Here is a 14570-nt window from a genome sequence, read left to right as displayed (position 1 = left end):
GCTACTGTGAAATGTAAATTTCTCTAATCAAGGCTAATCCTCCTTTTGATCTCCAAACAGGAAATGCTAATTTTCCTCACCAAATCTTCTTCGTACATTTACCAAGAGATTTTCAAAATCGTAAAACATAAAAGAAATCCACAGGCAACACAATTTCCTCTCAAGAAACAATCTGTACGTATTTATTCGATGACATCGTGATTGATGCCATGTCATGTGACCAATCAAGCCACTGTAAAAACATTTAATATGTAAAGTGAAGTTTGAGGCACATACAGTACATGTACGTACACACGTCTTCATATATTAGTCCTCTTGAATATTATTTCTATCAAGCATTAAAAATACTTCGACATGGTTACGCGCTACAAAAATAGCTTAATTACACCCTGCAAGTGTGTGTGTGTGTGTATGCGTGTGTGTATGCGTGTGTGTATGCGTGCGTGTGTGCGTCTGTGTGTGCATGCAGGCGCATGTCATCCAAAATCGATGCGCGGTCGGTACTCCAGGACCATGGGATACGTCTATGAGGCAAGAAGGCCAAAAAGATTACATTAAAAAATTTGCAATGTATAACAAGTCACAACATGACATCATTAAAAAAATGTATTGGATTTTAAAATGTATATTCTGTATCTACGAGCTAGCTAACGATCAACTCTATTTCTATAACCTAGCTAGCTAGCGAATCTCTCTATCTAGCTAGCTACTTAGCTAGCTATCGATTCTGTCCATCTACCAGCTAGCTAACGATGAACTCTATTTCTATCAGCTAGCTAGCGAGCGAATCTCTCTATCATCTACCTATCAAATCTATATCAGCTTGCTCGCTACTTAGATAGCTATCGATTCCGTATCTACCAGCTACCTAACGTTGAACTCTATTTCTATCAGCGAGCTAGCGAATCTCTCTATCATCTACCTATCAAATCTATCAGCTAGCTAGCTACTTAGATAGCTATCAATTCTGTATCTACCAGCTAGCTAATGATCAACTCTATTTCTATAAGATAGCTAGCTAGCGAATCTCTCTCTCTTTATTATCCATCTATCAAATCTATATGAGCTGGCTAGCTACTTAGATTGCTATCGATTCTGAATCTACCAGCTAGCAACAATAAAGTATATTTATTATTAGCTACATAGCGAATCTCTCTCTCTATCATCTACCTATCATATCTATATCAGATTGCTCGCTACTTAGATAGCTATCGATTCTGTATCTACCAGCTACCTAACGTTGAACTCTATTTCTATCAGCTAGCTAGCGAATCTCTATCATATATCTATCAAATCTATATCAGCTAGCTAAGCTACCTAGCTAGCGAATCTCTCTCTCTCTCTCTCTCATCTACCTTTCAAACCTATATCTGCTAGCTAGCTACTTAGCTAGCTATCAATTCTGTCTATTATATCTTATATAACAATATATATGACAACAACATACATCATAAAACACGACACCATAAACCATGAGAGCAAACTATGAAATAAAAAAAAGATGGCAGATTATGACATAAAAAAGACAAAACAAAACACAACATCACAAAATGAATTGTCATAAATGAAAGTCCTCATATATCATCAAAAAAAATGAAATCATAAAAGACAAAATGATAACTAAATAGCCAATGTCTGTAAACTAATACAGTAAAGTCTCGTTATATCGATATCGGATATATCGATAGTCCCGGTTATATCGATACTATTTCTATGCACGCACAGAGAAAATTACATGCAAACAGGGTCGGATATATCGATAGTCCCGGTTATATCGATATTTTTTCGGACTCCCTTGAATATCGATATAACGAGACTTTACTGTATCACATGATCAAATGTATGACCTAATAACATGACTTAAAACACGATGTAAAAAAAAAGGGGCCTCAAAAAATGAATATTCGAAAATATATGTTGCAGGCGGCGGTCTCCTTACGTTATCGGCCTGTAACCTCCACCTGGTCATGTAGATGAACTCCAAAGTATGATCTCGGCCCATGATCTCGCCGTTGCACAACACGTCCAGCTGGGACGTCAAACACAAACACATGTTAGCATGGTGAGCATCGCGGCCCATGCTAATGGTAACGCTAATGACCTCGTAGGAGCTGGGCAGTTTGAGTTTGAGGCTGAGAAACTTCTTGATGGTTCCCACCGTCACGCGACTGGAACAGCGAATGAATTTTTTCATCAGATCCTGATGGAGAAACACAAAAACAATTAAGTGGCGACCGGAGAGCGCGTCACCCTTGCAAGTATGAAGCCAGCCATTACTTATGCCTATTCTTTTTTTCTTTTTTCACTCTTTGGCTCAACTTTCTTTCATCCCATTTCACTTTTTTGTCTTTACTCTTATTTCTTTTTCCTATCTCCACTTCTTTTCATTTATCTAGCTATCCATCCATCAATCTATCTAGCCAACCATCCATCCATCTATCTATCCATCAATGCATCCATCCATCCATTTAGCTATCTAGCTATCTATCCATCCATCCGGTTGACTAGCTAGCTGACTAGCTAGCTATCTATTTGCAATCTATTTGCTATCCATTTGCTACTTATTAGCTATCTAGCTGGCTGGCTATCTATCTGGACAGCTAGCTATTAGCTAACTAGCTGGCTGGCTAGCTATCTATTTGGCTAGCTACCTAGGAAGCTAGCTATTTGCTATTTACCATAAGAGTTTTGACAGGCGCTTAGAAATGAAATGTATTATTTTTATTATTTGCAATCTATTTGCTATGTATTAGCTATCTTGCTGGCAATCTATGAGCTATCTTGTTGGCTATCTATTAGCTTAATGGTTATCTGGCTATCTAGCTAGCTATTTGGCTGACTATTTGCTGAATAGCTACATAGCAATCTAGATAGCTAAGTATTAGCTATCTATTAGCAAGCTAGCCCGCTTTCTATCTATTTTAGTTACTTCCGAGTTGAGTGAACGCTGGCGCATGTGTGGCTGCCGCTGCTCACCCAAAGAAAAACTTATCCTGTGACTGTAAAGTGACCATGAGAGTTTTGAAAGGCGCTTGGAAATCAAATGTATTATTATTATTATTATTACCGTGACGCTAGTCTCGCTGGCCTGGCCTGTGTTGCGTAAACAATCCAGACAGATGGCGATCTGAGGGTCACTCCTGTGATAGTCGTCATCGCCGGCAGCGGCGCCAATCATATCAGGAAGCCCCGCCCCCATTATGTCATCTACGGTCCAAGAAACAAACATCAACACTATTCTACTTCCTGTTTCTATGACATGACAAGTGGTTAGATCGTTAGCATGCGTTGTTGTGGTCACCTGGGAGCTTCTCATTGCGTTGGTTTTTCCTCCAGAATTGCAGCTCTCGTTCTTCCTCCTCTGGACAACAGAATGATGTCAGCGTCAACATTAACGTCACCATAAAGCCGACATTAAATGCGGCACTTACGCTCTCGAAGGCCAGGAACCAACTTGAAGATGATCTCCTCCAGAGTGTTGTCCAACCTGGAAGCAGATGACACTTAAGAAGGGCAACTGAGAGGAAAAGAAAAGGATGTTAAACAGTAAAAAGTAGTGAGAGGAGTACAAACAGGAAGTACACGTAGAAAACAGGAAGTGAGGTGAAAAGTCAGGAAATACGACAGGGTTAAAAACAAAGCTGCGTCCGATGGAAAAAGACGTCTGGTGAGACAGACAGGAAGTAAAAAACGGAAATACAGTGATACCTCAGTTTACGAACGCCTTAGCTAACAAAGTTTTCACCTTACGAACGTTAAATTCGCAGGAATATAATCTTGGCATACGAACTATTTTTCGGGAAACACACGGAGCGCCACAATGAGTGATGTGTCATTTGCAAACGAGCCAGTTCTTGGAGCTGGATCTCCGAAGTGAACAAAGCTGAAAATGGCAGCCGGCTTTTTTTCCTCTATTCCCCGCCCCCAGTCATCGGTTAAAGTCGCACGTGATTGGTCAAGATCTGTGGTAGACGGGGGAGGGGACACACGCAGCATTAAGTGGGGAGAGGGGTTACAGAAACAGAAACACACACACGAAAGGGAGACAACAGAGCTCGAAACAAAAAAAAACAAAGGTGAAAAAAAAAACAAAAGTGAAATGGTCAGAAAACATAGTGAAATTTGGACTCGTTTCAACTTTTTTGATAGGTGACTGCAAGGTTAAAATATCCCATCAATCAGGCTCCACAAATAACCCACACAAGCCATCAACAAGCATCACAAAGGTAAATAAAACGACTTTATTACATAGTACAGTTTATTTATTTAATTATAATACCATAACACATTTATTATACATAAAATAAGGTACGTCTGTGTCAGCTCTCAGTCGTACAGGAGTGGTCCATCGATGAGAAGGTTTCTTCAGCCGTCATCTGTACAAAAGTGAAGGTTTCGGACGTTTCGCCTCCTATCCAAGAGACTTCGTCAGCGAACTAAAGTCTGACTGGTCGTATCGGCCCCATTTATATATCCCTAATGTCCAGACCTAGTGGCGCCGGACACAGCTATGATAGGTCCCTACTCTCAGGTTGGGGGGGGCGCGGGACCCCCCCCCCCCTGTGGCCCCACTGATTGTTCCTACATTCCTGACTAACGATTGGCCTATTACCCCCACTCCCGCCGGTATCACCTCATCAGCATAACGACCCTCATCAGCATTGCGAAAGTTGCCTAACCTGTTTTGCCTGAGCAGGCTATTGTATGAACGATCCAAATTGAACCTCACACCACCAGACCGGTTTAATGAAGGATTTTGTTGTTTTATAAGAATCGCCTCTTTTACCCCCCTTTCAAACCATCTATGTTCTTTCGCTAAGATTTTAACCTCATTGTCGTCAAATGAGTGGTTAGTAGCTTTTAGGTGCAAATGTACTGCCGATTGAGGCCCACTAGTATTATCCCTGCGATGTTGATAAAGTCTTTTTTTGAGAATTTGTTGAGTCTCCCCAATGTACTGCTCTTTACAATTTTCATTCTTACAATGTATGGAATAAACTACATTACTTTGTTTTTCATTTGGTAGCCTATCTTTTGGATGCACTAATTTTTGCCTTAACGTGTTTATCGGTTTGAAATAAGTAGGAATTTTATGTTGCCAAAGGACTCTTTGTAATTTTTCAGAAACTCCTGCAATGTACGGTACTGCTACTCCTCTCCTTTTAGAATCTTGAGAATTATTGGTTTCGTTCGCTATTCTTTCTTTCTGACATTTGTTGAATGACCACTGAGGGTACCCACAGTTAGTGAGTGCTCTCCTGATATGTTTTGACTCCTTTTCTCTACCTTCAGTGCTAGTTGGTATTAGTTTAGCCCTATGCTGGAGGGTTCTGATAACTCCTAGTTTATGTTGTAAAGGGTGGTTAGAGTCAAAAAGTAAGTATTGGTCAGTGTGCGTAGCCTTCCTAAAGACTTCTGTTTTTAGCGCTCTGTCCTCTTTTATAATTACTTTACAATCCAAGAAGGCTAGTTGGTTCTCTTGAATGTCCTCACGAGTAAATTTAATGTTGAAGTCTACAGAGTTGAGATGATCTGTGAAGGATTGAATTTCTTGTTTCTTAATTATGACAAAAGTATCGTCCACATATCTAAACCAGTGTCTAGGTTTTGTCCCTGGGAAGGATGTGAGGGCCTGTTTCTCCATCTCTTCCATGTAAAGATTAGCCACTATGGGTGAGACTGGTGAGCCCATAGCACAACCATGGATTTGTTTATAAAATTTTTCCCGAAATTGAAAATACGTAGTATTAAGGCAGATTTCTAATAATCTCAATCGGCAGTACATTTGCACCTAAAAGCTACTAACCACTCATTTGACGACAATGAGGTTAAAATCTTAGCGAAAGAACATAGATGGTTTGAAAGGGGGGTAAAAGAGGCGATTCTTATAAAACAACAAAATCCTTCATTAAACCGGTCTGGTGGTGTGAGGTTCAATTTGGATCGTTCATACAATAGCCTGCTCAGGCAAAACAGGTTAGGCAACTTTCGCAATGCTGATGAGGGTCGTTATGCTGATGAGGTGATACCGGCGGGAGTGGGGGTAATAGGCCAATCGTTAGTCAGGAATGTAGGAACAATCAGTGGGGCCACAGGGGGGGGTCCCGCGCCCCCCCCAACCTGAGAGTAGGGACCTATCATAGCTGTGTCCGGCGCCACTAGGTCTGGACATTAGGGATATATAAATGGGGCCGATACGCCCAGTCAGACTTTAGTTCGCTGACGAAGTCTCTTGGATAGGAGGCGAAACGTCCGAAACCTTCACTTTTGTACAGATGACGGCTGAAGAAACCTTCTCATCGATAAAATAAGGTATATTTTGTGTAGTTTTAAGGCTTATTTAGTTGAAAATTATGTTTTACGGGGACATGGGAACAGATTATTCTCATTTTATTGGTTTCCTACGGGAAATGAATGTTTGGAATACACACTTTTCGCCTTACACACAATTTCTGGGAAGCAATTAAGTTTGTAAGCCAAGGTATCACTGTCAGATGAAAAAATAGGAAGTCGATGAGAAAAATCAGGATGTACGGCGAGGTCTGACCTTAGCATCTCCAGGGGGTTTGTCTCATGGACCTGGATGCCACATTTGGGACAGTCGTTGCTCTCCTCAAAATGCTGCACGATGCAACTCTTACAGACTGAGGACACACAAACGCAAAAGCTCAAATGTCATGCCAAGCTGGGCTCAAGGAACGCGTGTGGACTTACAGGTGTGCAGGCACTCGGTGACGGTGGTGGGCTTGATGAGGTAACCTCCGCAAAGGTAGCAGGTGATGAAATGGTTGAAGTCTCGCACTCGATGAGTCCTTCCGCTGGCGGCCATGTTGGAAAGGGGTTTTCTGGCACGGCTTCAGTGGTTGATGTTAGTGAAGTCAAAGGGAGACTGGGTGAAGTCCTGCTCCATGTTAGCGAGTCACCACTGCATTAAACGTTCTCGCGCAGCCTCTGGAAAATTCCGATAGAAACTCTGACAAAAGCGTCCGACGCCTGGTCTTGTTTTTATCCCCTGAGCGTTCGCAAGTCGCATGGTCACTCCATGAAGGGGCGACTGCTCCTTCTTCATCACACAATCCACTGCGATCGCACCAGACACACAAACACAAAAACACAATGAATGAACTGTACCCCTTAGTACTAGTTAAAGTACATAAAAATGTTTTGGAACATTCCTGGAGCAATACTTTAATAATAATAAAAATCATCATCACCATCATCATAATAATAATAATACATTTTATTTCTAAGCGCCTTTCAAAACTGTCAAGGACACTTTACAGCACGGGTGTCAAGTCAAGGCCCGCGCCACATCATTTTTTTCGGCCCGCGAAAGCAAATCAAACTTGTTAAATTCCATGATGATTGCTAAAATCTGAGCCAAAATTTCATATTTTTTGGATGTCAACCACAATAAAAGTCATTATTCTTGATTTCAGATTTGAAAACGAGTTATTCATTAATTTGCTGTGTGCTCTATATGTGATATTTGAAGGGATTTAAACATACGTTCCCCAAATTCATAACGGCCCTCGAGAGGAAACCATAACTACAATGTGGCCCGCGGCAAAAAATGACTTTGACACCCCTGCTTTACAGTCACAGGATATTTTTTCTGGGGGTGAGCAGCGGCAGCCACACGTGCCAGTGTTCACTCAACCCAGAAGTAACTCAAATAGATAGAAAGCTAGCTCGCTATTAGATAGCAAGTAACATAAAGTAAAAATAAAATAAAAATAAATAAATAAATAAATAACAACTCAACCCGGAAGTAACATAAAGTAAAAAAAACAGAATTATTTTATTTTTAAGTTAGTTTAGTTTATTAATCATTATACAGTACAGTTAATTTTTTTAATTACAATACAATAGCACATTTATTATACATAAAATAAGGTCTATTTTGTGTAGTTTTAAGTCTTATTTAGGAGCAAATTATGTTTTATGGGGATCTGGGAAGGGATTGTTCTCATTTTTAATGGTTTCCTATGGTAAATTAATGTTTGGAAGACAGACTTTTCACCTTACACACACTTTCTGAGAACCAATTAAGGTCCTAAATTGAGGTATCACTGTATAAACATGTGAAGAAAAGATCACAGAAAACGGAGATCAAAAATCATTTTTTTTGTGGCTTTATAAATGCAATAATTGAGCAGAATACATGACAGGGAATGCTGATTTTATTTGCGTAGCATTGTTAAAAGATCACGACAGACAACTACTCGATCTCTACTTCGATATCAACGGGTTTGCAATTTTTGGAATTATGTCTTGGTCGTCGCCAGGTTCCTGTTCTTGGAAAAGTGTACATTTTATTCTAAAATATTGCATCAAGCAGATGAAAGCTAAACATGCTTGTCTTGAATGTAACACATTAGTTCTTTCTCTCACGTTAGCCCCGCCCCTCAAATCTGAAACCGGAAGTCATCCACCTGCCAAGTGAGGAATTTCGAAGACGTCATTGATAAGCGCTCCAGCCTCACACGCGCGCGTCCCATCACGATGTCGGTGTGTGTGTGTGTGTGTGTGTGTGTGTGTGTGTGTGTGTGTGTGTGTGTGTGTGTGTGTGTGTTTGTGTATGTAAGCGCGCACCTGTGTCTCTCACCTTCCCCCTTACGTCATCATGTGCACGGAGGCGTGCGGGTGTGTCGAGATAACGTCGACAAATAAGGGCATCGCGCGCGCACGCCACGATCACGCGCTTGTATCCAAGCTCCGTCCGACCACGACGCGACCTTACCGAAAAAGTTGGCAGCTGTGACGTCACGAACGAAGCATCGAACGGACGGAGAAAGGGGGGAGGGAGCGTGAGACCGAAAATGACAAGAAAGGCTGTGTGGCGGTGGAGGACGTCAAGTTAAGTCCGGAAGCGAGGAGAAGTGAAGGAAAATAAATAAATAAATCACCTCTCCGAACGTCAAGCTGGCTTTCTCGCCGCTTCCTGCCTCAAACCGGATGCTCGCTTGCGTCGCTCCCGCCGTCGTCGTCGCGCTCTGGCTGGGACACAAAACACGGAATTTGGAGGCTCCACTCGACTCCAGTCGGTCCACTCGGCTCGTCAAATGTAGAGCCAAGAGTCGATGTGGGCGGGAAAAGCCACCAGGATGCGGAAGTTGATTTTTCCCCACACGTAAACGTTTGCGCACCCTAACATACGCGCACAATAAAAGAAAAATTATAAATAATTATGATAAAATATAAAAAATTATTATTTGTATTATTATTAATTCAGCTCTATATTTTCAAATGTTTTATTTTTAGGTTTGTTTGTTTATGTGTCTATTTAATCAGAGATTGTTAGAGACCGAAATAACGTCAGTGAAAAAAAACAAATCTAAATTTAAAAAAATGCAAACATTTTTAATGTTATTGTTTTAGTTCTCCTGGCGGCGCTGTCACAGCTCACGTGACTCAACAGTCAAACTGAGATGCAGCTTCTAATCAGGGTGCCAATGATTGGGGCAAAGACATCTTGTCTGTTTATTACTGGGCGGCAAAGTTCTGCGAGTGTTGGCTTACTATTTAAAGGACAACCGACACATTTTTTTGAAAGTGGATGGGGTATAACTAATAGATAGCCAGCTACATAGCTAGCAAGCCAGATAGCTAATAAATAGCAAATGGATTGCAAATCAATAGCCAGCTAGGTAGCTAGATAATAGATATCAAATGGATAGTAAATAGATGGATAGCTAGGTAGCTAGCTAATAGATAGCAAGTAGATTGCAAATAGATAGCCAGCGAGGTAGCTAGCTAGATAGTACATCTTGTGCAGGTGTGCCTCGGGTTTACTTCCGGGCCTACTTAACAGGAATATGAACTTTAATATAACTAAGAGTTGAATATTGAACATTGAGAAAAACCAAAAGGAAAAAAAGCAGATCGCTAACAGATAGCAAATGGATAACAAATAGATAGCCTGCTAGGTAGCAACCTAATAGATAGCAAATAGATGGCAAATAGATACCTAGCTAGTTAGCTAAATAGATAGCAAATGGATAGCAAATAGCTAACCAGCTAGCTAGCTAGCTAATAGATAGCAAAGAGATAGCAAATAAATATCCAGCTAGGTAGCTAGCTAATAGACAGCAAATAGACAGCTAGCTAGTTAGATAGCTCGATAGCAAATAGATAACAAATGGATAGCAAATAGCTAGCCAGCTAGGTAGCTAGCTAATAGATAGCAAAGACATAGAAAATGGATACCAAATGGATAGCAAATAGATAGCCAGCTAGGTAGCTAGCTAGATAGCACATCTTGTGCAGGTGTGCCTCGGGTTCACTTCCGGGCCTACTTAGCATGATTCTGAACTCTAATATAACTAAGAGTTGAATATTGAACATAGAGAAAAACAAAAGAAAAAATCTGGATCTTGCGTGGCCATCAGGTACACATTGTTGGGCGGCCTCTACTCGGGAGCCTACACCGACGTCATCCAGCTGCTACTCATCTTCTTCAGCCTGGTTGCTAACACGCCATCATCATCCCCCTTAAAGGACAACCAACACCATTTTTTGTGTTTCCTAACTGACATTAGAAAAACGTTTTATAGCATCGAAAATGCCCAAAAAACACAGGCTGATATTTGTAGTCAAATGCACAACACCAATAAAAATGAGTTAAAGGGTCCCAAAACTACTTCAAAATGACCTCGGAGATGCCGAGTTTCAGAAGGTCCCGCCCCCTTGTTCGTGACATCACGCCAGGACGTCTTACCATGCTCTAGAATCAAAACAATGGCTTCAGATTCGGAGAAGATGCTTTCTTGTTACTCATCCAGTTAAGAATATGATTCAAATAGTTCTGAAGAGGAAAGCATAAATGTTTGCACTCAATTATATAAGTCCTCCCGTATCAATTCCAGCCATCAGGACTCCAATACAGCGTCCCAGAATGTGAACAAGATGACGCCCAAGCTTCGTTGGAAATGGGGTGATTTGTCTGCTGGGAATTTGTGTCAACTAGTATCAAATAGTAGTCTTGATGCAACACACAACGATTCACCATTGCGTTATTTATGTCTTTTCCTTCTAATTTTGCCATCAACACGGATCAACACGAAGATTTCAGACCAAACATCCATCCATCCATTTTCCATACCGCTTCTTCCCATTAGGCTCGCGGGGGGTGCTGGAGCAAATCCCAGCTGTCTTCGGGCACGAGGCGGGGGACACCCTGAATTGGTTGCCAGCCAATCGCAGGGCACACAAGGACAAACAACAGTCACTCTCACATCTCGGGACAATTTGGAGTGGCCAATCTGCCTGCCATGCATGTTTTTGGAGTGTGGGAGGAAACCGGAGGACCCGGAGAAAACCCACGCGGGCTTGGGGAGAACATACAAACTCCACACAGGGAGGCTGGGGTGGGACGCGAACCGGCGACCTCTGCACTGTGAAGCCAGTGGTGTGCTAACCACTTGACTACCGCCGCTCAGACCAAACAAAGTACCCAAAATGCATTGTGTGTCGCTTTCTCGCACAGGGCCGTTCCAGACGTGACGTCACGTCAGGCATCGTCATCAACTCGAAAACAAGACTTCCTGAATATTCAGCGCGAGTTTTAAAACGTAAAATATAGCTATATGCAGTGGAATCTTTGTAAAATACGCTCAGTAGAAGTCATTTGAAGTGATTTTACAAATTATGGACACAACTTGTCCGGAGGCCTCGGTTGTCCTTTAAATGAAAACGAAACAAAAACGTTGCAAAGATGAATCCAGACATCGATGAGAAGGTTTCTTCAGCCGTCATCTGTACAATTTTGAAGGTTTCGGACGTTTCGCCTCCTATCCAAGAGACTTCGTCAGCGAACTAAAGTCTGACTGGTCGTATCGGCCCTATTTATATATCCCTAATGTCCAGGCATGGCGGCGCCGGACACAGTTATGATAGGTCACTACTCTCAGGTTGGAGGGGGAGCAGAGGACCCCTCCCTGTTGCCCCACTGATTGTTCCTACATTCCTAACTAACGACTGACCCCACTCCCACCGGTATCACCTCATCAGCATAACGAATGTTGCCTAACCTGTTTTGCTTAAGCAGGATATTGTATGAACGATCCAAATTGAACCTCACCCCACCAGACCGGTTTAATGAAGCATTTAGTTGTTTTATGAGAAGCTTCTTTTACCCCCCTTTCAAACCATCTATGTTCTTTTGCTAAGATTTTAACCTCATTGTCGTCAAATGAGTGGTTGCTAGCTTTTAGGTGCAAATGTACTGCCGATTGAGGCCCACTTGAGGCCCACTTGTATTATCCCTAAATTTTCCCAAAATCCTAAAAATTTCCCTAATCCCTCAGAATTGTACAGACAACGGCTGAAGAAACCTTCTCATCGATGGACCACTCCTGTACGACTGAGAGCTTACACAGACATGAATCCAGACAGTTTTGGGCACATTCTCATATAATACTACTACTACTACTCCTACAACTACTACTACTACTACTACTACTACTACTAATAATAATAATAATAATAATAATAATAATAATAATAATAATAATAATAATAATAATAAACCATTTCCATTCTAACGGGAACACACATATTGTGTAAATTTACACAAATTCCCAGCGGACAAATCAGTTCATTTCCAACGGAGCTTTTGGGCCATCTTGTGTATTTTCTGGGCGCTACATTGGAGTCCAGATGGCTCGAATTGATACGGAAGGACTGCTTTCGTCGATTGCAAACATTTATACTTTCCTCTTCAGAACTACGTATTTGAATCATATTCATAACTGGATGAGTAACAAGAAAACAGCTACAGACCAGTGGCGCTGACGTCTTGCCTGATGAAGACGCTGGAGAGACTCATCCTCACCCACCTGCGACCGCTGGCAAGCTCATCGCTGGACCTGCTATAGTTTCCCTACCAGCCCAGCATCGGTGTGGAGGATGCCATTATCTACCTCCTCCACTCGCCGTTGCTTCAGCTGGAGAATGATGGGAGCACGGTGAGGATCGCCTTCTTCGATTTCTCCAGTGCCTTCAACACCACCCAGCCAAACCTACTGGGGGACAAGCCGCGGCATGCCGGAGTCGACCATCATCTCACATTCTAGATTACAGATTACCTCACAAACAGGCCACTGTACCGTGAGGGTAAAGAACTGTGAGTCGGACAGGCTTCTCTGCAGCACCGGAGCGCCGCAGGGGCAGTCCTGGCTCCATTCCTGTTCACCCTCTACACCTCAGACTTCAACTACGACACCCCAAACTGCCACCTTCAGAAGTTCTCTGACGACTTAGCTATTGTCGGCCTCATTACAGAGGGAGACGATAGGGAGTACAGGGGACTGACAGAGGACTTTCTGGACTGGTGCCATCAGAATCACCTCCAGATCAACACTGGCAAAACCAAGGAGCTGGATGTGGATTTCTGCAGGAAACAATCCTCACCTACACCGTTGAACATCCAGGGTACGGATATTGAGAGGGTGACCTCCTATAAGTACCTGGGTGTTTCTCTCAACAATAAACTGGACTGGACTACAAACACGGATGCCCTGATCAAAAAGGGACAGAGTCGCCTCTTCCGTCTCAGGAAACTGAGGTCTTTTGGAGTTCAGGGGTTACTCCTAAAGACTGCGTTATCTATGACTCTGCTTCAGCCATCCACTATGGAATTGTCTGCGAGTCAGGCAGCATCACCACCCAGGACAGGAAAAGACTGGAGTGTCTTGTCAAGAGGGCCAGTTCTGTCCTGGGCTGCTCGCTGGACTCTCTGGAGCAGGTGGACAACAGACGGATGCTAGCTAAACAAAAAACTATGATGGACAGCCCCTCCCACCCCCTCCTGCTCACCCTGACAGCCAGAGACTATTACACCCACTCTGCAAGAAGGAGAGGTACCGCCGCTCGTTCCTACCTGTCACGCTTTGTGAGGTGGTGATGGCGGGTGCGGATCCCAAAAAGCAGGCAGGAGGGAGCAGGAGGTTGTTTGAAAAATTGTATTAAAATAAAGGTCAGCAGGAACAAAATGTAAAACATCAAAATCATCTGAACATAAAAAAATACAAAGTATCAAAAGAAAACCAAGTGTAAAAGCCCGCCAAGGTTAAACAAACACATGCACAATACAATGCATGCAATTGCAGACAAAGCATGCAACAAACATGCAGCAAACAATGAACCGACACCGGATGGTCGTGCCGGGTGTCCTTTTAAGTGTCAGTGATTAAAACGACCAGAACCTGCGAGGCTGCAGGCAGGGCTGACGTCGCTACCCGTTGGTCGCCAATCTGATCGGGATGACCAGCAGGTGCAGGCGGGGCTGACAGCGCCCCCCCCCCACGTTGGTCGCCAACCAGATCATGACACTACCGACTGCTGTCAGGCTTTGCAATTCTCAATGATTACATGTGAAAAAAACTGGACACTTGTAAAAATGGGTTAATGCAGTATATCAATATGCCTTTCTTGATACTTGCACTATGTACAGTTTTTTTATGAAACGGTTTTGCACATTTACATTTGCACAGTATACAGTTGACATTTTTTTTGTTATGCTTACAATATCTTGTTTTCTATCCTTTCACCCCCCACCCCCACCCTCA

The 14570-nt window shown here is 42.5% G+C and overlaps 1 protein-coding gene across 1 annotated transcript; it reads right to left on the bottom strand.

The window, feature by feature from the left end:
* Window positions 1-139: 139 nt before the first annotated feature.
* pcgf5b (polycomb group ring finger 5b) lies at window positions 140-9096 on the bottom strand. The gene is made up of 9 exons (XM_089011414.1): window positions 8910-9096; window positions 6715-7080; window positions 6548-6644; window positions 3432-3487; window positions 3302-3361; window positions 3068-3207; window positions 2102-2200; window positions 1940-2029; window positions 140-524 (listed from the first exon to the last, which is right to left on the bottom strand). Exons 2-9 carry the CDS (start codon window positions 6827-6829, stop codon window positions 477-479), a joined length of 705 nt encoding a protein of 234 aa, XP_088867540.1. The 5' UTR covers window positions 6830-7080; window positions 8910-9096; the 3' UTR covers window positions 140-476.
* Between the last annotated feature and the right edge of the window lie 5474 nt (window positions 9097-14570).

The sequence above is a fragment of the Hippocampus bargibanti genome, linkage group LG13 (assembly GCF_051943395.1).
Source record: "Hippocampus bargibanti isolate YZ-2025 linkage group LG13, ASM5194339v1, whole genome shotgun sequence".
NCBI classification, from domain to species: Eukaryota; Metazoa; Chordata; class Actinopteri; order Syngnathiformes; family Syngnathidae; genus Hippocampus; species Hippocampus bargibanti.
The sequence above is the reverse complement of the archived record's forward strand: the minus strand, read 5'-3'. Positions and strand labels throughout refer to the sequence as shown.